Source organism: Colletes latitarsis, chromosome 5 (genome assembly GCF_051014445.1).
Source record: "Colletes latitarsis isolate SP2378_abdomen chromosome 5, iyColLati1, whole genome shotgun sequence".
Classification (NCBI taxonomy): Eukaryota; Metazoa; Arthropoda; class Insecta; order Hymenoptera; family Colletidae; genus Colletes; species Colletes latitarsis.
The window spans coordinates 24,148,928-24,172,847 of record NC_135138.1 but is presented as its reverse complement, the minus strand read 5'-3'; the positions used below and the strand labels follow the sequence as shown (position 1 = coordinate 24,172,847).

The window sequence follows — 23,920 nt, the reverse complement described above, 5'->3', positions numbered from 1 at the left end:
CCGTTATTCGTAGTACAACCGGCGAGGGAGTAATGCCTCACGGTAAAATAAGTTAAAAATGAGAAATAAAATTTTTTGTTATAATACTATCTTCGTTTACGAGATAGTATTTGAAAATTTGTCACATATACGATTTGTCTACGACATGGCTGGCGCATCTGCTCATTATTCACTGTTTTTACTTATATCGATGTCCAACTCGAACACTATTACACGCGATCAAACATATTTTCTAACTCGATATTCTTCAAGACGAAGCTTTGTATGAAACAATTTTATTCCTTCGTTTTGACTTGTGTTTTTTATACAAGAAATCACCCCCTCGCCAGCTGTACTACGAATAACGGAACACCTTGTATATATACATATATTACATACGCATAATCAATGCAATACCTTCGTCCACATATCCATTTAACTGCAACATACAAAACTTTACCGACGAAACAAATTTCAGTCTAACTATATGCATTTGCATGGACATCCGCAGGTTAGTTAACATAAACACTCCTTGTAGACATATTATTTAACCAAGCGCTTGGACAAACACATTCACATTACCTTTCAAATTCTATCATAACGATCTACTATCGTTACCAACTTCAAATATTGTTTATATTTTCATAAATTATGTGGGAGCTGAACAATTACTACAACGTAAAATAATGCATAGTCAACTTATCGTACGTGACTTGAGGTTTCTTATTCTCGGATAACATATTTGAAAATATTTTCGTAAGTTCTGTTACAAGTATATTAGATTATCATAAAAAAGATAAAATATATCGTTTCTAAATAATTCGAATTTATTTACATAGTATTATTCGAAAGAGTTATCTTCCGATGTGATGCAAGCTTGCGAACGATGTGGTCAATCGGCTATCTGGCGCACATGGTCTCCAGGATTATTTCGGAATCTACTTTTGTCAGAGCGTTCTTCGAGCTGCCCTAAAATGCAAAATTTCACGGATCACGCTCTCCAATCCTAACCACAGTTTATAATCAAGTGAATTCAAACCTGGGCTACCAGAAGGCCAGTCTTCGAATGAAATGAATTCTGGAACATTGTTCCATAGTCATCCTTGCGTTGTTTCTGCTTTGCTGGGACGATATTTTCTTGAAATCTACCTTTGCTTTTCGAAGAGAGTCATACTTACAATTTGAGATTTTACTGCTTTTTTTTGTTTTTTTTTTACTCCTAGTTTTTACATGTTTTTCTAGAAAATGTACCTACCTTTGCAGAACATTCACCACGAAAGAACCATTTGGATTGATTATTGGACGATTATAAATTCTGGTCAGTTATTGAACATACTTTCATACTTCCATAACTTCACACAGTAATGTAAATGGTTTAAAAAACATGCTGGTAAAACATCTGACGTAACTGTGAATACCATGTGTGCTGTAATAGCAAATTGGCACTTGTATAACTATGAAAGGTAGCTATTTCCAATAACATTGTTTTTATTTTACCAACAATTATGGAATATAACAGGATAGTAATATTCCTTCGATCAGAATTTGACGCCACTATTTCTTGCATTTTTCAAAGTATCAAGTATTTTGTTTTTTACTTCCAGTTAGAAAATATAACAGAGGGGAACTAAATTTGATACTTACAAATTTTTGCGTTTCTTGAAGTTTTGAGGTCTCATAAATATAAAAATGTAAAATTCATATTGACGTCTGTTTTATTTTACATCTCAGGAGTGGTTTACCAAAAAATCATGAAATTTTATACAGTGATGATGAACACTGATCGTAACAAATTTTTTAAAAAAGATCAAAATTAATTTTTCTTTAGTCTTAATATTTTTCGCTGGGAGCTTTGACTATTAAAAGCAAAAAATGTGAAACTTTCACAAATAATAATCAGAAATTTCTACAACGATGTTGTCAAATTTTTTTATTTAGTATTATGCATCAACTGCACCTAGATGGTTATTCGCGATAATGATTCAATATTTCAGACAGAGGTGCAGAACATGGACGAAGTATTATTAAAAAGTATTGTATCATTCAAAAACAATATTACCTGAAGGAATTTTGTGACTATCGATGAAATTTTTTCTTACAATTGACTCCAATTCATGTTTATTTCGAAATTTTAAGTATTTGTTGCAATTGAGGATAATATATTTCATAGTAATTTAATTATTGAATACGTCACCAATTGGAGTCCATTTTGAAAATTTAATATGAATGTATAGAACTAGGGTGCTCAATTCTAAATCTATTAAATATTCTATTTTAAATCATACATTTACTTTTGAACATAAAAGATTTTATTTATTCGAAAAATTCTTTAAAATGGTATCTCAAATAATTTTTGTTCGAAGGTTACTAAAAATATTTATGTCATAGCATAAAATACTTCATTGATATTATTTATTGTCAGTAAATAAAACATTTTTATTTTAATAAATTAAAGGGTAATATATCTTTTTTCACTTGAAACATAAAATGAAGTACTTTTCCCTGAGAAGATATTTATTACATGCTAATAATTGCACAAAGAAAGGATTAAATAAATTTAGTTTCAAACTATTATTTCTTGTGTTATTTCTTTTTACAATTTTCAAATTAAGAACTCTTTTAAAAGTGTATGTATAAAACAAAGGTAAAAGATTTTATTTTATAGTTTAAATTATGAAAATAAAATATTCTATCGATGCTTTAATTTGTTAAAATAAAATGTTTCATTATAGACATATTATAGATTTTAAAAATAAAAATGTTTTGTTCTCAGGAAGTTTATTTCTTATTTGAAATATTATATTATTTGAATTGTAACGAATTTATTATTTAAAATAGTATTATTAATATTTTCTTTGCAAATTGTATCCAGCTTTGATGAAATAATCTGGTTTTAACTGTGTTCTCAGCAGAAGAGGTAAACTTTTATTCCAATTACAGATGAATAAAATTATTCGTGATATTTCAAATGGGATTTATCCATTGTGAAATATAATTTTATTTTATATTTCGGATTCTAACTTTAATTGAAGGAGGAATAGATAAAATGTTGTCTAATTTGTATTTACATAAGAATTTTGTCCATCTCTGGTCTTTAGTTGCACTCCCTCTTTAATTATTATTTATAACAAATTCATCAGTATACATTTGTCTATATATCCTGAGTATTTTTCTAGTTATTGTGTCAGTGCTTTTAATGGAGATAAGTTTGCAATTAATTTTTAGTATTTTTCAACTTCGATGATTATGATAACATAATTTATATAATATATATTTCGAGGTAATTTTCTGTGTAACATATTTTAATTCAATGTTAAATTCTAACGCAAGTTTAATTTATTTAGCTTCGTTAGAGAATATTTGAAAAGTTAGTAAGAATTATCGCTATTAATTTAATAGCTATCGAAATAAAATATTATTATTTTTCTTTTGTTATTAATCGTGCAAATGGGTTCTAAATAATTAAAAATGATAATATTTATTATTTATTTTACAATACTTGTAACATAACAGTAGCAAAATATTTATAATATGAGTTATGTCAGGACTAGATACACATTTATTCCAGAGGATTAAAAGAACAATCCTGAATTAAGGAGAATGTAGTTCTACGAATAAAAGTCGATTTATATTATATTAAACATAATATAAATTGACATTATGGAATATTGGCAGTGTCAAGTAGTTTTACTTTACGAAGGTTGACTATGTTTGACACAATACGACTCCCACGAGAGGTCCTTTTTGCTTTGAAGAATAATTGTACAGTTCCCATTATCTATTCGCATTTTTACTCAGAAACATTTATTATGTCTATTCTGTTTCTGTATATTATAAGATCATAATACTTCTTATTTTTAACGCTTTCTCGTTTATTCCTATATTTTGTATCTTTATTTATTTTGCATTATCACTGTTTATTCGAACTCGAATATAGACGAGTAATGTCAACAAGTATAGGTATACATACTCGACAAGTTATTGTTAATTAGTATTGTCTACAAGTATACCTTCTATCAATTTTTCAATAACAATTAATTCCGGTAAGAATTTGCTACAAATAATAATAAAAATAGTCATATAATGACAATTCATAAACTGTAGAGTAAAAATTGCATATCGTGAAAGTTACAATTACTAGCATTGGAAATGTCTTTATTAAAAATCTTTCAAGCATTCGTGAAATTATAAATTGAATAGTTATGTTACAATGGCCAAAAAGATCTAGAATTTATAAAGTTTCAAGAAAATCGTTTGTTTATACAGTATTTTGATTAGTATTCTCCTTATTATTTTACCTTTAGGTATGAAACGAACTACGTCGGAAAAGTAAGTCTTCCAGAATACAAAAAGCCCTTAATCAAACGAACTTATTGTTTCAAATAATGGAGATTCTACTGTATCTGGCGAATTGAATCCGATAAGATTATAATTCACGTTTAATATGAAAAATACATCGCTACGGAAGCGATGGATTTGCATGTTTGAACCAATCCTTAAAACAGGCGAGCATTCATTCGACACTTTTTGCTCGCGACCTCTCTGAAATTCAATATTCAGCAATCCTCCGTGATTTGTCTTCATTAATTCAAACGCATCGCACGGTCTGGATACGCGTTTGTCTAATTAAAACGTTATTGGGCGAATTTTTCGCGGAAAAATACTTCGTTAGTCGCGCATCAAAAATCGACAATATTTTCGGCCAATGTGCTCGCATAACATTTCCCCACGATATATCGTAATTTTCTGAAAATAATAAATCCATACGTGCCCGTCGAAGTATTAATCAAACCGAACGCGATTCGTCGGTGTCGTTATTTTTAATCCTGCTATTGACCGATGTTACACGTCTGCTCGTTATTATCGCGATTTATCGACGCAACGAGAATCGCGAACGACGACTTGGTCAAGCCTATAAATTATTTCGTTCGAACGGTGGGGGGAAAAAAAACGTTCCCGGTTATCAGGGGAATTTATACGTTTCCCCAGCTACACGAGAATCGTTTTCGTGCAAACTAGATCTGCGTTACACGACGTATTGCGACCGTCTACGAGAGCTGCCGTGCAATTTGCAGTAACTCCAAACGAAACAGGTTGTGAGCTCGATCACGTAAAAGATACGGTCGATCGTTGATCCACCAAGGTGGATATCGAGCCATCTGAGTTTTAAACACCAAGAGTCAACGCAGTTCGTGTTGGTTTTTAAGAAAAGAATGATAAAAGACTCGAGAGATTGTAGGGAACGATCAAAGAAGGAGCACAGGTTTCAGCATCTTCCATCGCAATCAGCGAAACGTAACCGTAAAACGAATTTACGAGCATCCTCCGAAGGGTCTCCACTCTACCAATTTACGACTGTTGCGAACTGTCGCGTCAGTCATAGCGAACGTGTAATTTCTCCGCACCCACATTGTACTCGAGCCCGTAAGTCATCGCCTTAAATATCTCGTGTCGCGTTCGAGTTCTACCTATCTATCGGGAATACGATATAAACTCCACGGAAATTATCTAAATTCTAACGAAACGTAGCAAATATAAGTAAAATGTGAACACGTGCCGATCGACGGAGAAATCGCACCGAAACTTGAGAAAAATAAAGCACACGCACGACTGTAAACCACCAAAGTTTCGGATCGAAATGGTAAAACGTTGGTTCAAACGACGAAAGTCTACGAACGTGTGCTACTTGAACACCGTCACCACTTGCCACTGTCACAAAACCACCACCACCACCACCACCACCACCACCACTGTCACTGACCATCACTATCGTAAAACCAAGCCCCTGGTCCCCCTAAAAAAGCCTCCGACATATAGCACTGAGCCTCGTGTCCGGGGACGTAGTAAGGGCCGACGACGGCCAGCCCCGAAGGAGGCTAAACACAGAAAACGACGTGTCGACCACGGTACGACCGAATTAAAACGCATTGTGCATCTAGCCCAGCGCATGTAAGAACGAAACGACTGCAGCATTTAGCCACGACGTGACGCCGTGGCCCCATTCGGTATGCCTATGATTATCTGGTTATGATCTATGACTTTTTAAACCGATTTATATACATTCCGAACTTTTACCTTATCCCCGGTCACTTTATGCATATGCTAGATCGTTTAGTAGATTGATACCCTAGATGAAAACCGGCATGTACGTATTTCGCACGAGAATATAATTTTGTTCCGCTCTATCCAGGACCGAATTTCGACCGCGTCCCGCTTTGTTCGCCATCGAGATTTTGCCTCCTGTTACGCGTTATGCGCCTCGAAGAGCATTCACGCGAAAATCAGTTACCCGCCATTTTGAAGATGAGATCTTGAGAAATTGTATTTGCTTTTGAAAATCAGTTATCCGCCATTTTGAAGATGAGATCTTAAAAAATTGTTGCATGGAATTTTTTACGATGAATTTAAAGGTGCAAAAGTAAACTCGAAGAAAATAATATTATAGTTTGTTTATTTGATAAATGTTTTGATCTTTAATTTAGGTTTTCTTTAGTACAAAAAAACGTCTTCAGGCAAGTCTTCGTGAACCTTCTAAAAAGGTCATATTGAAGAAAAGTGACCAATAATATTGTGTTACATTACGTTTATTTATTTATAAATGTATTATTCTGTGAAACTGTTTCGTCCAATAAGTAAATTCACGGAATATACATCTAACAAGAGTGTTCGCATACTAAATTATAAAGTCTAGTAAATCTACTAAATTTTTGTAATGTAACTGCTGGAATTTCTTCGTTAGTGTTTTGTTTACTTTGCTATGGCTTTGTTATTCAGTTCAAATATATGTATCCAACAATCGTTCAGCAAAAATAAGTGCTTGTAAAAAAGAAACAAGCATAGACATTCGTAAGTTAATCATTAAATTATACACGTAAGAAAAAATTATTCTTATACAAGGTGTTCGGCCAACCCTGGGAAAAATTGTAATGGGAGATTCTAGAGACCAAAATAAGAAGAAAATCAGGGATATCAATTTCTTGACTCAGGCTTCGGTAAAAAGTTATTAAAAAATTAAATTAAAAAATTTCAAATCGTTCTGGAAAAATTATTTTCGTTTGCAGGGGTCAATTGCAATCATTTTTGGTGAATAATAATATCCTCGAAATCCTAACCATTTACGAGAAAAAAAATTCCTTACCGAAAATGTAATTTCACGTCAGAAATGTCACTCCAAAATTTCGTGCATATTTTTAAAACGTCATAACTTTTGAACGGATTGAAGGATTTTAATGTTTCAAAAGGCAAACGGCGCGTATTTTACTGAAGAATATATAGAAATTCTAACAATAATGAAAAAGTTGTTCCTTGACCCCGTAAAATGAGAAAAACCACATAAAAATGGTACAATATTCAAACGTTCATAATTCCTGTGATAGTGAATACATTTCAATGAAACTTTTTCCTGTAATAGAGCTCATGAGTACCTACAAAAAAGTATTAGACAACTTTTCTATAGGGTGACAAACAAAATTATTAAATATTAAAAACGAATTTTTAAGAAAAATCGACAAGGGGGTGTAGCTGTTGAAATCGCCTACATTTTTCGACGAAAAAAAAAATTTCAAATCATTCTGGAAAAATTATTTTCCTTTGCAGAGGTCAATTGCAATCGTTTTTGGTGAATAGACATACCCCGAAATCCTACGCATTTTCGAGAAAAAAATTCAGTAGGGGCAGACATTTAAACGTTAATAACTTTTTAACGAAGCCTCCATCAACAAATTAGTATTCTTGATTTTCGTCTTATTTTGGCCTCTAGAATCTCCCATTGTAATTCTTCCAGGGGTGGCTGAACACCCTGTGTTAATAAAAGAAAACATTCTATTATGCAACATATAATAAAATATTCTAAAACAGTACATTTTTATATAAAGTAATTAATATTATCCCACATATTAATAAATAAACATAATATTACACGTTATTCTTTATTTTCTTCGAATTAACGTTTTTAGAGGTTGTACGAAGACTTTCGTGACTTTGTGTTCATATTTCAGTAGAATGAGCCAAATATGAAAGTTGAAGATGCAGTTGATAGCAAAAATAAATAAAAACGAATGGAAGAATAAAATGAGTAAAGACTATAAGTTTTTAAAAAGTGTTAAAAAAAAGTAGAAGTTTAGTCATTAAGTATACATTGAGTTCGAATAATAGATTAAATTTTAAAGAATATCATCTCGTAACTTATGAAATTAAATATTTGTTCTTTTAATCTAATGATAGAAAAATAGAGTTGTTATAAATTAAAATCGCTAGTATTAATCAAATTCTAAAAATGGAAGCAATACATAATCAAGCTGACCATCAAGTAGGTTTGTAATATGGTAGTATAATAAATGGATAAAAACTGATAGACAGAAATCATAACATTTCAAAATTTTTATATTTTTTTTTTTAAATGAATGAATAAATGAAAGTTATTCAAAAAGTACAATATATTGAAAATAAATTATATAATAACTAAGATTATAATATGAAAGAAGAATTCACCTAAGGAATTTTACTAACTATTTATACAATTATTCAGTGCTCACTCTTACAATTTTCTTTATTTGCTAAAACTACTTTCTGTCACAAATTACAAATATGTACATTGTGTTAATAGTAAGTATTCTGGAAAAGGAATAAAATTCTTGGACTTAAATTTTTTGTAAATACACATTTTTCAAAATCACTGGATGATTTTGTTTTCACATTTATTATCGCACCATTCAATTCAACGTAGAAAATTACGTAAAAATACAATTTTTCAAATATTTATATGAGAAACTACTGACAATTATTTTTTTGCGCAAATGCTCTCTTTTAACCCTTTATCGCATAATGTACCTGATTTGCAACTAAATAAAAATACTCCTTGTAACGTCCACTATGGAAATTTTACAAAACTTTCGTATGTTGTTTTTTTATAAAATTATATAATAGCTTTATAGATTCAGCTACATTTTATTTAGCTCGAATATTTATTAATTCGTAACTGTATGTACATACAGTGTGAACCACGTAAATTGTTTACCCTTATTATTTTTATTGTTTGACATGATTCAGAATTTCTAAACTTTATGTGACACTTTTTTATAAGTTCCCGAGGTTACCTTCAATTTTCTTTTATTTATCATTTGACAGGAAACTGAATAATGTCTATAAAAACATAACCATGAAATGTTCATATTCAAGGTCATTTGAAGGTCATGCTTTTGTAACTATTGATTTCAATTCAATTCTTGCTAAATGATTGTCACAAAAATTAAATATGACCTTGGAAACTTGGCAAAAATAGGGCATATATAATAAAAAACAATAAGATGAGTAGATATGTCAAGTGGTTCATCCTGTATAAATACCAAAGAAATAATTTTCATTTGCAAAAGATCAAATTCATGCGATAGAGGATTCGCGCGTCAAATGCCGCGTCTATCGTTCGTGTGATTCGTCGTGTTTACAGGAAGCAAAACTTTCGTTTAACGGACAAGCGTATTCCCTGGTTCGATGTTGAAACGAGAAAATGAAAGATGGAAGCACGAAGAACTTGCAAGCAGCGAAGCAGTAGAACAATGGCGGACTAATCGATTTCGATAAAATTCTTTGTGGTGAGTCCAGAACGAAAATAAAGAGACAAGCGTTCGAACGTTTGTGCTAGTGCGCAATGTTTAGGAAGATATTCACTGTTAAGGAATTGTAAACTGAAAGTGCGACTTGATCATTACAGTAAGAGATGGAGTTATGCAGTGTAGAAAAAATTGAGTAACGCAGATGCTTAGCAGATGATTTTACATATGGAAAAATAAACAAAAAACGTAGAATGAAATTTTTTCGCACGATGCTTCCTTTTCGAGAATATTGATTTTGAAAGTATGTACATTATGCACGCCCGTGCCCCAAATATATTCAAAATCGTTTTTCTCGAAAACGAAGCCACGTACAATAAATAATTATTATATGTTTTCGATTTATTTTTGCACGTAGAATTGACTTCTTCTCGATTACACTTCTCGTTGTAGAATATTCTATATATATAGGATATTATTCGGTAGCTTGTTTACTTCTCTTGCATCGCATTGCCTTTGTTACATTTTTCTTTGTTTTACATATAATTGTTTTAACAATGATTGGTATTTATTGTTACTACGGTGATTTAAAAAGAATTGTTTTTTTTTTTATTTATATATGAATAAAAATTTATAATTTTTAATTTCTTTTAACTTTATTTTAGAAATGAAATATTTTACAATGAATTGAAAAGCAATACGTAAATTTAAAAAATTTATTTAGTTATAAATTATAATAATAATGTAATAATGTTACAAATATTAATATTTCCTACTATAAGAATGTTTCATACATGCAACTGTTCTTGAAAGAAACTTCGATTATTTAATATCATTTGAGAAAAAGAATTAATTTATATCAACGTAATATCAAAATGAATTATTTTTTTTGTTCTTTCCTTACTTCATAAAAATGATAAACTTCTACGTGCGTAAATTTATTTGTTTTAAAAGCAATAATACTTGCAGTAGAAAGTAAATTATTTTAATGGTACTTTCAATATTTCACTCTTAATGTACACAACAATTCTACAAATAAACCTAATGAGGAATATAAGAAACTGTATAAATAGTAATATTTACAAATTATATTACTAAAAACAGAGAGACAAAATGTAAATAATCATCAACAAAAATTGAAAATATATTTACGTCATGTAATTATTACATTATGTAACATTTAAAACAAAGTTTATTAATTAATAAAGATTTCCAAATTTGCAAAAAATGTTTTTCAATATATTAACTTACTTAAAACATTCAAGAAAAAAAAGTGAAACGTAAAAGTAAAACGAATAGATTTTTCATGTTAAGTAAACAATTTAAGATACACTTTGTAATTGATCAGAATTAGCATCTGAAAGAAGAAAACATAAAAACTAAAATAAGATAAGTTTGATTTAATTTTTCTGCGTCAGACTTGAAGAATATTGTTCTAAAGAATTGATAATTTTTTTCTGTAACTATTCATTATTTTAAAGAGGTCCTATACGAACCTCAAAATATCAAAAATATCTTTAAATTTATTTACTTTGTACTGCACTTATTATTCCTCTTAATACCAACCAATTTGCTTTTGTTGATGATTTATAACTTATATCAACAAACATGGATTATTGAAAAATAACAAGAGAGTACATTTCTTATGTACTTAGTTGTAAAACATCGATAAAATTTTCTAATCTTACTACGCAAATCTGAACTCTAAAGAAATTTCATCGAATTTAATATAGAGAAATAATTTGTGTAGTTAAATAAAAGCTTGTGCTTCGCAATAAAGACAAATAATATAGAGGATTAAATTCTCACGTTTGCGTAAACGCCTATAATACATTCCGCACACAGCGTGCGTCTTACATCGAATTTATTCGCGGTAAAGATTAAAATACTCAAGGTACGCTTCCAGTTTTCTCAATCTTCAACACTGAACGCCTTAATAAACAACGCGTATTGACACAAACTCTGAACACGCGTTTTTCTTATTTTCATTTTAGATACGTCAGATCGTAATAAATCGAAATCGACGACCACCGCTGCAACACTCTGTCCTTGTTGATCCCAATCGCTACATTCCCACAGTTGGTTACTGCAACATTTTGATTCGTTTCTACGATTCTGCCAAAAACCTCGAAATCGTAACGCGCTGAACACGTTCACATCCGGTTCCTTTGGATGACACATTGGAATAGCTCAAAAACGCTGCTATTGTTCGTTTGATACCTGTTTCACGTAATTTTTGCTTACGCTAAAACGCGCATCGGTGTCTAGAAAAGAGAAAAAGGTCGAATGAGAGAGAGAATGTATGTGTGTAGAAGGAGAGCGAGAGAGATAGAGTAGAAAGTTGTGCACAACAATCGTTAATACCGGTCCCAGGCTTAACGGAACCCAATAATGGCTTACTTTGCAAACGCGAATATCCCCCCATCGCGAGTAAAGAAGAAGTTAAATTCCCGTGTTCAGAATTCGTGTCACTGGTAAAGCACAAAGCATGTGGCATCCGTCATTACGTAAAAAAAATTACGTGGCACGAAGTATGCTATTGTGTACGCTGATGCATGTATATACGTGTACGCGTATGTATGTATGCGTGCGTGTGTAAGCGCATTTGCGCGAAACCAACCTATTTTCCAAATCCCGCATGCCGAAGCACAAAACTTTTTTTCTTCGCTTCTCCATATCTACTTATATACACTTTCCACTTATCGTCTTATACCTAAACTTTTTGCTACCACCACTACGACATCCTCGGTACTCTGCTAATGTTGCCGCAATCCTCCTTTCTACGGCGTTCAACAGCCGTTACGCGTACCTATCCCTCGCTCCAGTTGTACCCCCTACCGCCCCCCACCACCACCCCTTTACCAGTAATGCTTAACGTTGCCCCAGTCACGGACATTTTTATTGAAACCTTTCGACTGTATCAGTTTACGTATGCAGCGCCAAAAACGTACAACGACCCTCGGCGAAAAAGAATATTGTTTCACTTTGATCGAAGCTTTTTCCACGAAAAGTCGAATACTTTTATTATACGTTCTTTACCGCGAACAGAGTACTTTCGTTCAAACGTCTCGCGCACAATTCCGGTGCTTTAAATGCCGCACGGTGCTCGATATATTGTACTTGCAACTAAAATCAGTGCGTTCCGTATTTTCGCGAAGGAGTTCGATACAGTCGTCAGGAATTATTTACGTTCCGCTTCGAGTTCTTACGAACGTATACGCTTCTTTAAAGATAATGTACATGTTAGTTTTCCGTTTTCGTTGCAGCGTGGAAAATTCATAGTTTAAAAAAAGATTCGAGCAACTGATTTCTTAAATCGTACCTCCTTGAAAAGTAGTGAATTTGTAAACGAAAATTATAAAAAATATAGTTAAGAAGAATAATTTATTTTACGAATTTACAGTTTAACAATAAGTAACAGAAAAATTTTCATGGACATATTGTCATAGTAGAGACAATGAATTTTATGTTTTTTTTCACAACTTTCATGAACACGTACATATTAAACACTAAATCATCTTAAATCGTACCTCCTCGAAAAGTAGTGAATTTGTAAACGAAAATTATAAAAAATATAGTTAAGAAGAATGATTTATTTTACGAATTTACAGTTTAACAATAAGTAAAAAAAAAATTTTCATGAACATATGGTTACAATAGAGACAATAAATTTTATGTTTTTTTTGTGCTTCACAGCTTTCATAAACACGAACATATTATGCAATAAATCATTTTAAATCGTACCTCCTCGAAAAGTAGTGAATTTGTAAACGAAAATTATAAAAAATATAGTTAAGAAGAATAATTTATTTTACGAATTTACAGTTTAACAATAAGTAGCAGAAAAATTTTCATGGACATATTGTCACAGTAGAAACAATAAATTTTATGTTTTTTTTTGTTTTTCACAATTTTTTTATGGACACGTATGTACATATTATGCACTAGATCATATTTTCTACGCATGTCACATAACTTGTGTGATAACAGGTTAACTGATATGTGTGAGCAAGCATATTAAAGCACAAGTATTGATACAATTTATGAAATTTTTTGACAGTACGGTTTAGTAATTCTGACAACTTTTAGAAAAATATTTTATTGACTGTAATTCGTAAAATAAATGTAACATATTTTACTACGAATTTGCCTTTAGAAAAATGTAAACATGTACAATAAGACTAAACTGTTACATTTTTATATGCTTCATAAGTACGATAAAAAATTATATGTCAATTTGTTGTCTATACTTTTCATTACTCGGTTATTTTGTATATTCACTACTCGATGGTACTTACATTGAATAATAATAAAGAAATTGATGAAATACGATTTAAGTAATAACTCTCTAATATTTCTTGAAAAATTAATTGGTTTAAACATTTTATTGTAGAATGTTTTCGACTCTGTTTTTTGAATCATCTTCAGTATAAACGATGTTTGTTAACTATCTAAAACATAATGTTTACAAATAAAAATGAAAAGAGTGGAGTACTTGTAAATGAGTTAAAAAGAATAACACAATTAAGAATTGACAGTTCATATAAATCGTAATTTTTCATGTATCAAAACAAAGTATTAGTATATGAACCAAAGTACGGAATATAAAATTAAGTAAGAAACAAATGTTGGTGATATTGTATAAAAAAAATTCAAAAATGGTGGAAAAAGATGTGGCAGATTTATTTTATACAGGAAACAACTTCTCTTTCTTGTGTGAATGTGGTTACTTATACAAGTGAAGTTAATATCCCATTATTTTATTCTTAAATATTATATTTTAGATGTTTAACAAACTTCGATTATACTTAGAATAATTAAAAAAATGAAACGTTCTACAATGAAATACTTAAACGACTAATTATTCGAAAAATTTATTCTGCGAGTAGATGTTAATTAATCGAAATAGATAGTAGCAATATAAACAAAGTTATAAATTCTAGTACAACCATGAACCCGTTTTCTGGACTACCCTTCAATATGCAAATTATTGTATTAACTTTAATTAATCAAACAATAAAAATAGTATATTTATAAGGAAATTCTAATATAACAAAATAATTAGTTTTGATGGGAAATTGTAAAATTGTAGAAACTTACATGTGTTCACTTAATAGACAGTCGGGTTCTTAGAAACCGTTGTACAGAATTAAAAGATTAGATAAAGATACTAATCATAAGCAATTTAATTAATATGTTTATTGTTAAAGTTAGAAAATGTTGTCTTATAAAGAATATGAAATATTATATAATTTATACAATATATAATTATGTAATTTTTCTTACGTGTCATAGGAAGATGAATCATATATAAACAATGATAGCTAAATAGTATTATAAATTGTGGAAATGTGGATTTTTTAAATGTTCGCATGAAATTAAGAATGAATTCCAAAGAAAACCAAAATGTGTTGTTTTTGAAAAAACTAACATAATTCACGAAGATTTAAACAATTTTCATTCCCACGAGTTATATTATTTACCTATTGTTGTTTATGTGCAATATTTATTCTGTGCTACTTGCAAAAAGAACTAAATAATTAGATTTTGCATGGATTATATAATATATATATATAATATTTTCTACCTTAGACATTGTGCATACTATTTTATATTTTCTATAATTATTATCAAATTTATCCAATTTTTCACTCCCTGCAACAATTTAAAAAAAAAATGACAGTTCATTAAATGAACAAATAAATTTCTATTACAATTTCCAAAAGAAAAACTATAATATTCTTGTTACATTAGGTTTCTTATACTATTTTTGTTTATTTAATTATGTACGTTAGTTAAGTCATTTCTATATTGAAGAGGGGTTCAAAAAATGAATGGCAACCTTTGATAACAATCAAATCTAAATGTTAAATCTGACGTAAATTCGTAGATACGCGATTACGTACGTATTAAATAAAGATTTCTGTTTACAATCTTTATTTCATAAATAAACACATGAATTCGGTGAACTTTAATCAACTTTTGAAACTAAAATTTTAGACTAAATCTATTATAAGAAGAAAGTAAGATTAGTTCTAATAAAAGTTGCTAGTCAGAATAAGAAACACTTTAATTAGTCTTCAAATAGCAACGAGATCAAACTGAAATTTCTCGACACTCTTCATATTCTCGTTACACATTACTTTATTCAGCATTTCTACTATCTACTTCGATTAATCTTCCATCAAAACACGCACTTTACATTGCAAATACAAGTAATAATTCTCACAATCTTTAATTAACGAAAATCGAAAGGTAAGAGTTGCTTCGTTCGAGCGTTTCCTCAACTAAAATCGAAACGAAACAACGAATTCTCTGCGTCTGTATCGAACTACCATAACTTCCAAACGAAATTCCGCAGTCGGTGAAGATCTACGATGCTCGTAAAGTGACTCGTTAAATATCCTAAAGAGCATCGCGTCACGGAACAATGAGAATCACGAAGTTTGGAATCGGCTCGACCGCGGGCATTCTACAGATAAATCTGTTGTAGTGGATTGCGACAGAGCATTTGTCAGCCGAAAATGAGCAGACGGCACGGGACGATAGTATTTCCGTGTTCCAAAAACAAAAGCAGTTAATCTCGAATACTCGGTCGTGGATCGCTTAATCCACGTTTCGCCGATGTTCGCGCAATGTAGCCGCCACCGCGATGGAATGTCACTTTGGTGCCTGGAATGCGATGTAACGATCGTAATCACCTAAGATTCAGTTACTGAGGAATGTTTCTCGGGCGTGGTATGCGCGCGCTCGAGGCCGCGGTGAGGAATTAGAGGAACATAAATACGTGCGAATTCCAATCGATCGTGAAAATTTGCCACGCTGTTCGTCCCTCGACGACAGGGCGAAGGTCGTTTCAGATCAGTGCAGTGTTGGGAAACCTGCGGCCTTTTTAAGCCTTCTCTACAACTTTTCCACATATTTTTGCAATGATTTATCTTTGAGGGGTAAGACCACTGTAAAAACCTGAAATAAAGCATTTTTTGCGATTTCTTTTTTGTTGGAAAAGTAAGAAGATAATAATATTCAAGAATGTTATTAACCATGTCATTGAGTGTTAAAAAAAAAATATTTATTCAAAAATAGTGCAAAATGACGACGCTAAAGCCAGTGTATCTAGAAAAAAACAAAACATTTTCTCTTACTCTACATGAGTATAGCTAGAGAAATACGTAGGGGATTTTTGAAACATTAATTTTTGTGTGATTGGCGAGCATTTGAATTTTGTACAAAAAATGGGGCAATCATTTGTCAGTAAATAATGTTAAAATTAATTTATCGAAGATCCTCTACTTCTCTAGCTATACTCATGTAGATTAAGAGAAAATTTTTTGGTTTGCGTCACGCCTCGCGAGAATGGCTCCAGCGTCGTCATTTTGCACTATTTTTGAAGAAATATTTTTTTTTTAACACTTAAGGACGTGGTTAATAACATTCTTGAATATTATTATTCTTTTACTTTTCCATTCATTAAAAAAAAGACGTTTTATTGGTCTCACCCCTTAATTAGCTTTCGGTTTGATAGTGACTGATCAAGGACGGATAAAATCAGAGATAGCGACTTTTTACAAATTTTGTAACTTTGGGGATAGATAACGTGACGACTCCAAATAACTCGTAAAATATTTGTTATAGGAAAAAATAGTTCCACAGTTTTTAGGGGCATTTAGTACTGTAATTGGTTTCTTGCTGCTTTGAAAATTTAGATAAAACACCAAATTTTACACACAGAAATGTTATTATAAATGCACTCTTCAAAACCGTGTAATTTCTGTTCGAAACATTTTTCTGTAAATCAAATACCTTACGAGTTATTTTGAGTCGTTATGTTGCATGATATATACCTTATTTAGGGTATATGTAGATATCCATGATTTAAAAATTTAGGATAAGGCGAGGAATTTAACCTTCGAATATTCGACAATTTTTTAGTTTGTTGTTATAATTCACAAACTGCACAAGATGTAAACAAAGTTTTCAAACTAAAGTTACCTCTTTAAATTAGATCCGTCACGTAGTAAGTGATTTGTCAATTTTTTAGGCATCTAAATAAAGATTATAAACAAAAATCCATATTATTATCAAATGTTTCATTTTTTACGTGGAATTGTAATCAGTGGTTATATTTATGACAGACAAAATTAATTTAAAAGTCCAATAGATTTTGCATTTTCCTAACAAGATTTTTGCAACATATGTAGCAATCATGCTACCATACGATGAGCGTGGTATAACAAATTTTTATTCTTTAAACATTACTTCGACAAGTTTATCTTTGATCATGAAGAATAATTCTTATTGTTAATGTGGTCCGATAGTAATATAAAATGTAATTTATTCAGGTCTAATAAACCATACGGCGAAATTACAAAGGTAGCGAAGAAGAGATGTTTTATAAAACTGTTTCGATAGTAATACATAAGCACGGGAATTCCCCGCGACCGAGCTTTACTTGGGGATTCTCCTACGGTCGACCAATCCTCCAACGTAAAGCGCCATCGTGCAGCCATAAACGTGCCACAGTTAACATTCAAGTTTATTAAATGTTCTTAACGTGTCCACAATTCTTGTACTGTTTTATGTGTTTAGCGTAAAAGCGTTAGAAAAATTTTATAATTAACTTAAAAGTGGTTTCTTATTAAACTTTGAGATCGAGAAGTTCTTCGATTACCGACAAAATCAATTCAACAATACAACAAACATTTTATTTCTACTAAATAAACATTATTTATATTGTTTGTAATTGCTAAAACCACTGACTGAAATTGCACGTGAAAAATAAAGAATTTGAAGAAACTATCGATTTTTGTTCATAATTATAAATTGACAAATCATTTACTACACGACAAATTTAGTTTAAAGAGGTAACTTTAGTTTGAAAACTTTGTTTACATCTTGTGCAGTTTGTGAATTATAACAATAAAATAAAAAGTAATTCCATATTTATGGCAAGAATTTCTGGATTAGGTCTTATCAAAGTCATCAAGTTCCTTCGATTATCTTTTTGAGTTAGTGATAAAATGAGTCATTAAGAAATATGGAGTCAAATGGTAAAAATTGAGAAAAGTCACTCTGCAAAATTACATAATGGTCATTTAGTATAAAAAAAACAAAGTTCGCTTACAGGGGATGGATATGAATGTGGAAATCACGTTTGAAAGTGCAAATTATAGTACAGACCCAGTACTATTAACAAACCCTAATGGGTTTTGTCACAATGGATCTCCGTTTTCGAGATAATTTAGTTTCATGTTTTATGTATTCATAATAATTCAATTAGCAAGCAAACATGGTTACAATAATAAAACAATCATCTACAGCATTGTCACTCACTCGATGAAATGGCCATAACGAACTGTTCCATTTTTTATTCATTATATTAAAATGATTTGATAGCACAAAACAATTTGTCTTGTAATTTACGTAGATACAAATTTGTAACTTAATTTTTAAAAGTTAGAAGCAATAATATTTTTCTATTAGTGATTTCAATGTCGGAATTAGAACGTTTGAATCATTGACTTGAAACTGGTAGAATGTTGACCAACGGACCGTAGTATTATACTTGATAATCTTACACCTATTTTTTCTAATCATAAACTTTTCTGGTTACCAATAGAAGAAAAATTTACAATTGTTATCCTAGTATTACACTTTATTCTATATTCTTTATAAATTATATACAAGGTTTATAGTAGTATAAATTATAAAAACATGAGAAGCACAAACTTATAACGTGCTATACATATTTTAACAGTACTGATTTATTACATTTAAAAACTAATCCAAACAGAACAATATTTGAAATCATTTCTAAGCCCGTCGAATGTAATATATTACTGTATACATTTCATAAATGCATTTTCGAATTTAGAGTTTGTATAATATAACAGAAGATACTCGATGCTCTAAAGATACGACTATAATTTTTTTAATTTGAACAGTTCATCATAAGGATTTAAACCAGTGACTTGTAACACCATAAATAACCACTGTACCATTGTAGTCATGACTGTTTGTTGGCAACAACACTTACACAACTGAACTAGTATGAGCATACAAAACATGAAATTAAAATATTTTAAAAATCTAATCCCATTGTAATAAAACTCATTAGGGTTTGTTTATGTTACGTCTGTACCATCTAATGCCATTCAAAAGCAATTTCCACATTTGTACTCACCTTTTGTTAATTAATTGTTGCTATGTATTAACTAAAAGTTTCATAAATAAGAAGCTATACCTAAAGCTAATATTGTACATATAAGGTGAGGCATTTGATGTTCATTTTAAATGATTTATAAATTATACGTCGTATGAAGAATTATTATATACAAAATTTGTGTGTCTCGAGTGTGACATTATTTATTTATTTGACGTCGTTATTCACGATATAAAAAAAAAATATATCTATAATGCTATTAAAAATATAATTATTTCTGGAGATTATAAAGAACTTACCAGTACAGTTCCATCTGCAAAATGAACGCATGACGTAATTATAATAACAATGATTATTAGTAAAGATGAAATTAAGAATAATTTAAATAGCTAATTTATTATATTAATGTTCTTATAATTTACAAATTAAACTTTTTTTTCTTTTATAAAAGTATAAAAATATTTAAGTTTTGCTATTGCTACAATATTCTTAAAAAATGTTTTTTTATTAAACTTTAAAGTTTTTTAAATGAAATAATTGCTATATGTTATAATTTTAATCAACGTAATATTGATTACATCGAAAATATTTTCAGTTACAATTCATTTTACTCTTTGTTACTATAATTTGAGGGAATCTAATCCATATTCCTAATTAGTTTCATACTTTATGATATGATTGTATTAAATATATAAGACAATAGGATAATATCAAAAATATTTTAAAGTATCATTGAATCTTTAAATCTATCTTTTTAAGAAACACTAAACGTGAATTTACAATGAAAATCAACTAATTTTATTCTATTATTAAGTAATTTTTTTTTGTACGTATTAATTATTTCATAACAATTTTATTATACCTTATAATAAATTAATATATGCTATAGGTTATTGATGTATAAATATTAACCATACGATAATATGCAACGCTTATATACGAAATATTAAAATGGAACAGACATATAGAAAAAGAAATCTTCAAATTTGGTAATATAGTGAGAGAGTATAAAAAGATAAAATTTATTCTTTGAATCTCCAATGTGCCTTTACCTAAAAAAGTAATTCATATACAACTTCTATATATAACAATTCTTCGCAGAGTGTAAAATTGACTAAATATTTAAGGTGAATATGACTGCCTATAGTCACATTAGTCACAGACTATTTAGAATATTAATAATGACCATGGAATATTTAAAAAGACAATAATTTATATTTATGTAAATATCTTTCTTTACATTTGACAATATTGAATGCACATGAACTATATGAAAAATCCATGAAGTAATGTGCTGTCTTCAAATGCCAGGTTTCCCACCACTGATTATGCTAAAAAATTCTCGGGATTTAGTAACAAATTAATCTTGTCCTATAAAAAAGTACATTCGATGAAAAAAATAAAATTAATATTATCGAATATTTAGTTTATTTTCCATTTAAATTTGTGGTTTCCTTTTCAATTTGTTTCTCGTTTCTGAAATTCTACTTTCATATTCTTTATTTCTCGTTTGGGTTAGAAAAAGATAATTGATTCTCTTCTTGTCTTTTTCTACTAACAATATCGATAAAAATAAATATACAATATAGATGCTGTTTCCTCATTTATATTTCAACAAAGGACAACATTATTTTAGTCTTCAAATTCTCAAGATTTTCGAAAATTTTCATACAGAATTTCCGAATCTCGAAAAGCAGAAAATATGTACAATATACGTAGATGTTGTGCCCTAATTTGTATTCCAACATTATTTTATTCTTCAAATTCTCGAGACTTTTTAAAATTTTCATACAGAATTTCCGAATCTCAAGAAGCAGAAAAAGAATTTAAGAATTCCTGAATATCGAGAGACAAAAAATCCCGAGAAAACGCATTCACTGTTTCTCAAGCGTGTTTTAAACGAATAAATCAATCGGATCACGTTAGACTGATACGAAATTCAAATTGCGCGTTCGATAACGCGCGATGGCGCCTGGGCGGCCTCGATCGCTCGTTCTACACCGTACATCGAACTTCGCGGTACGGTTATGGACGTATGACAAGTGAATTATCGAACGACAATATTGACGAACCGACGAGATGTTTCGAGAGTCAACAACCGCGTAGACTGAACGGGGTCCGATAAAATGCTTCTTATGCGTCCATAAGGATGAATTTTAAACGCTGCACACGCGCAACAATCCAAAGTGTCATCAAGTTCGATCGAGTAAACGTTGGCTGAACTGATTTAGTCGCCTCGATCGGATTACAAATGCCTAGGCCGAACGATTTTGCAGCTGAGAAACGCACCCTAAGCCGTCGAAATTATTATATTCGTGTGCGACACGTGCGAATATAAAAAAAAAAAACGAAGCTAGAGTTGGGAAGCGGCTTAGGGTGCTCGATAAATTTTTGCTTGTATCTACCATCTCTGATCGCCCTACCCCTTTACCCTTGGAACAACACTTTGCTCCTAAAGCCTATCCGACCTAAACACAAAACTTGAGTGTCTAATTATTGTATGTTAGAGCGAAGATATTTGTGTTCTTGTTCTCCCGGCAGTTGGATACACAATGCGCGATATTCGGTACAAATGGAACGCCGGCCTACAGTCGGTCGGCATCTCGAACGAGGTGGAACTACCGCAGTTTCGCGTGCTCGGTCACAGGCAACGAAATTCAACCATACACCTATCTACAGGTAGATATCCCCCTCTTATTAGTTCTTCCTTCAGAACTTCGTCCAGAGGCTCGCGCAGACGACGAATCATGAACTATTTTACTGTACACACGCCGCAACGGTCCGACATGTGTGGACCACTCATTTTAAACGTTTCGTGCGTTACCTACCTTTCTGTTTCGTTCTTTACTGTCTACTCTATTCTTTTCTCTTCTTTTTTTCTTTTTTGTTCTTTTATTAGTTTGCACCAATATGCACCGTTCACCGTGTTGCCATACCGCGGACACGTTCGATTATTTCCGATTAAGAAAGAGCTTACCCGCTAGGACGATACGTCTACGGGGCTAATTCATCCGACAAATCGACCGATCGACTAATTTCGACTTCACCTGTATAATCCACGGAACAAAGGACGAAGACGTGATCCCCAAGTCATACGAAATCCATCGATCCCCAATTTAGTCCTTAATCACGATCGAAGGTCGACGACGTACTATTTCGTGACTTTGTTCGTTTATTTACGAACGGGAATCTAGCTTCTGTTGATCTTTCGCTTAACGATACGAAAAGCGTGACGGTCTCGTAAATGGTACCGAGTCAATCTCCGACTTATCATCCACAACATCAGATCAAACCGACACAACGGGCTCTCAGAGAAACGCAAGTCCCGCGGCCTGAAAATGGCCATGCAGGACGATCACTACACCTAAAGGATAATAGTAAAACGAACGAACCGATATATATGTCTGTATATATGCATATATATGTACTTAGAGGAATTCCGTTCGCATGTCCTCTGACGTTCGTTTGATTCTTATCGTCCCGGTTATGGGAGAAAACGTTCTCTCGCACTAGAGATATATATATATTATGAATAACTAAACGAACAAAGAGAGACAGATAGAATGTAAGACACGAATGAAGGAATGAAACGAAAGGAAAGACAGAGAAAGATAGAACGAACACGAATGAGAAAAATAGAGGGAATAAAGAGAGAGCGGACTTGTTGGGGTGTTTGACGGGGGTGCGAGGTAAGTGGAGGCCCCCTCGGAGCTGAAACGCGTTTGAGGGCTTCCGCGAAGGTACGTACCAACCGCGGGGGGTCTCTCTATTTTTTCAGTCGGATACACGATGAGGGACATCCGGTACAAGTGGAACGAGGGCCCGGACAGCGTCGGTGTCAGCCCCGAAGTCTCCCTCCCTCAGTTCAAGGTCCTTGGTCACCGTCAGCGAGCCATGGAGATTAGTCTTACTACCGGTAACGTATGAATAGAACCCCACCCCCACCAACAACCAAAATAATTCAACCCTCGCTTTTAACGGTATGGGTAAGGTGGAGAGACACGTGAGCGTTATCCGATGTCCGCAGCCGCGATGTCGCTCTAAGGACGTTACTACGTTCAGTAATCGTCGATCGATCGATCAGTATCTCTCTCTTTCTCGCGATCTCGTCTTCCGTGCAGATACACGAGCCTGGTGGATGTTATAGAGCGATTAGGTTCGGTGTTGCTTCCATCGGGAAACATTGATCGTTACTCGAACGCTGCGAATGTCACGTACGCTTCCGCCATCT

General features: G+C 31.7%; 1 protein-coding gene across 12 annotated transcripts in view; it reads left to right on the top strand.

Moving 5' to 3' along the window:
• Rdl (Resistant to dieldrin) overlaps positions 1-23,920 on the top strand; it is a 334,093-nt gene that overhangs the window by 258,175 nt on the left and 51,998 nt on the right. For 5 of the 12 annotated variants that reach the window (XM_076765717.1, XM_076765712.1, XM_076765716.1 and 2 more), the window contains exon 6: positions 23,468-23,605. The exons of 1 other annotated variant lie outside the window; for it this stretch is intronic. In XM_076765717.1, the coding sequence (XP_076621832.1) occupies positions 23,468-23,605 (138 nt within the window). Of the gene's footprint in view, positions 1-22,230; positions 22,369-23,467; positions 23,606-23,920 lie in introns of all 12 variants that reach the window. 6 more of the 12 variants (XM_076765708.1, XM_076765710.1, XM_076765709.1 and 3 more) reach the window with 2 other exon arrangements.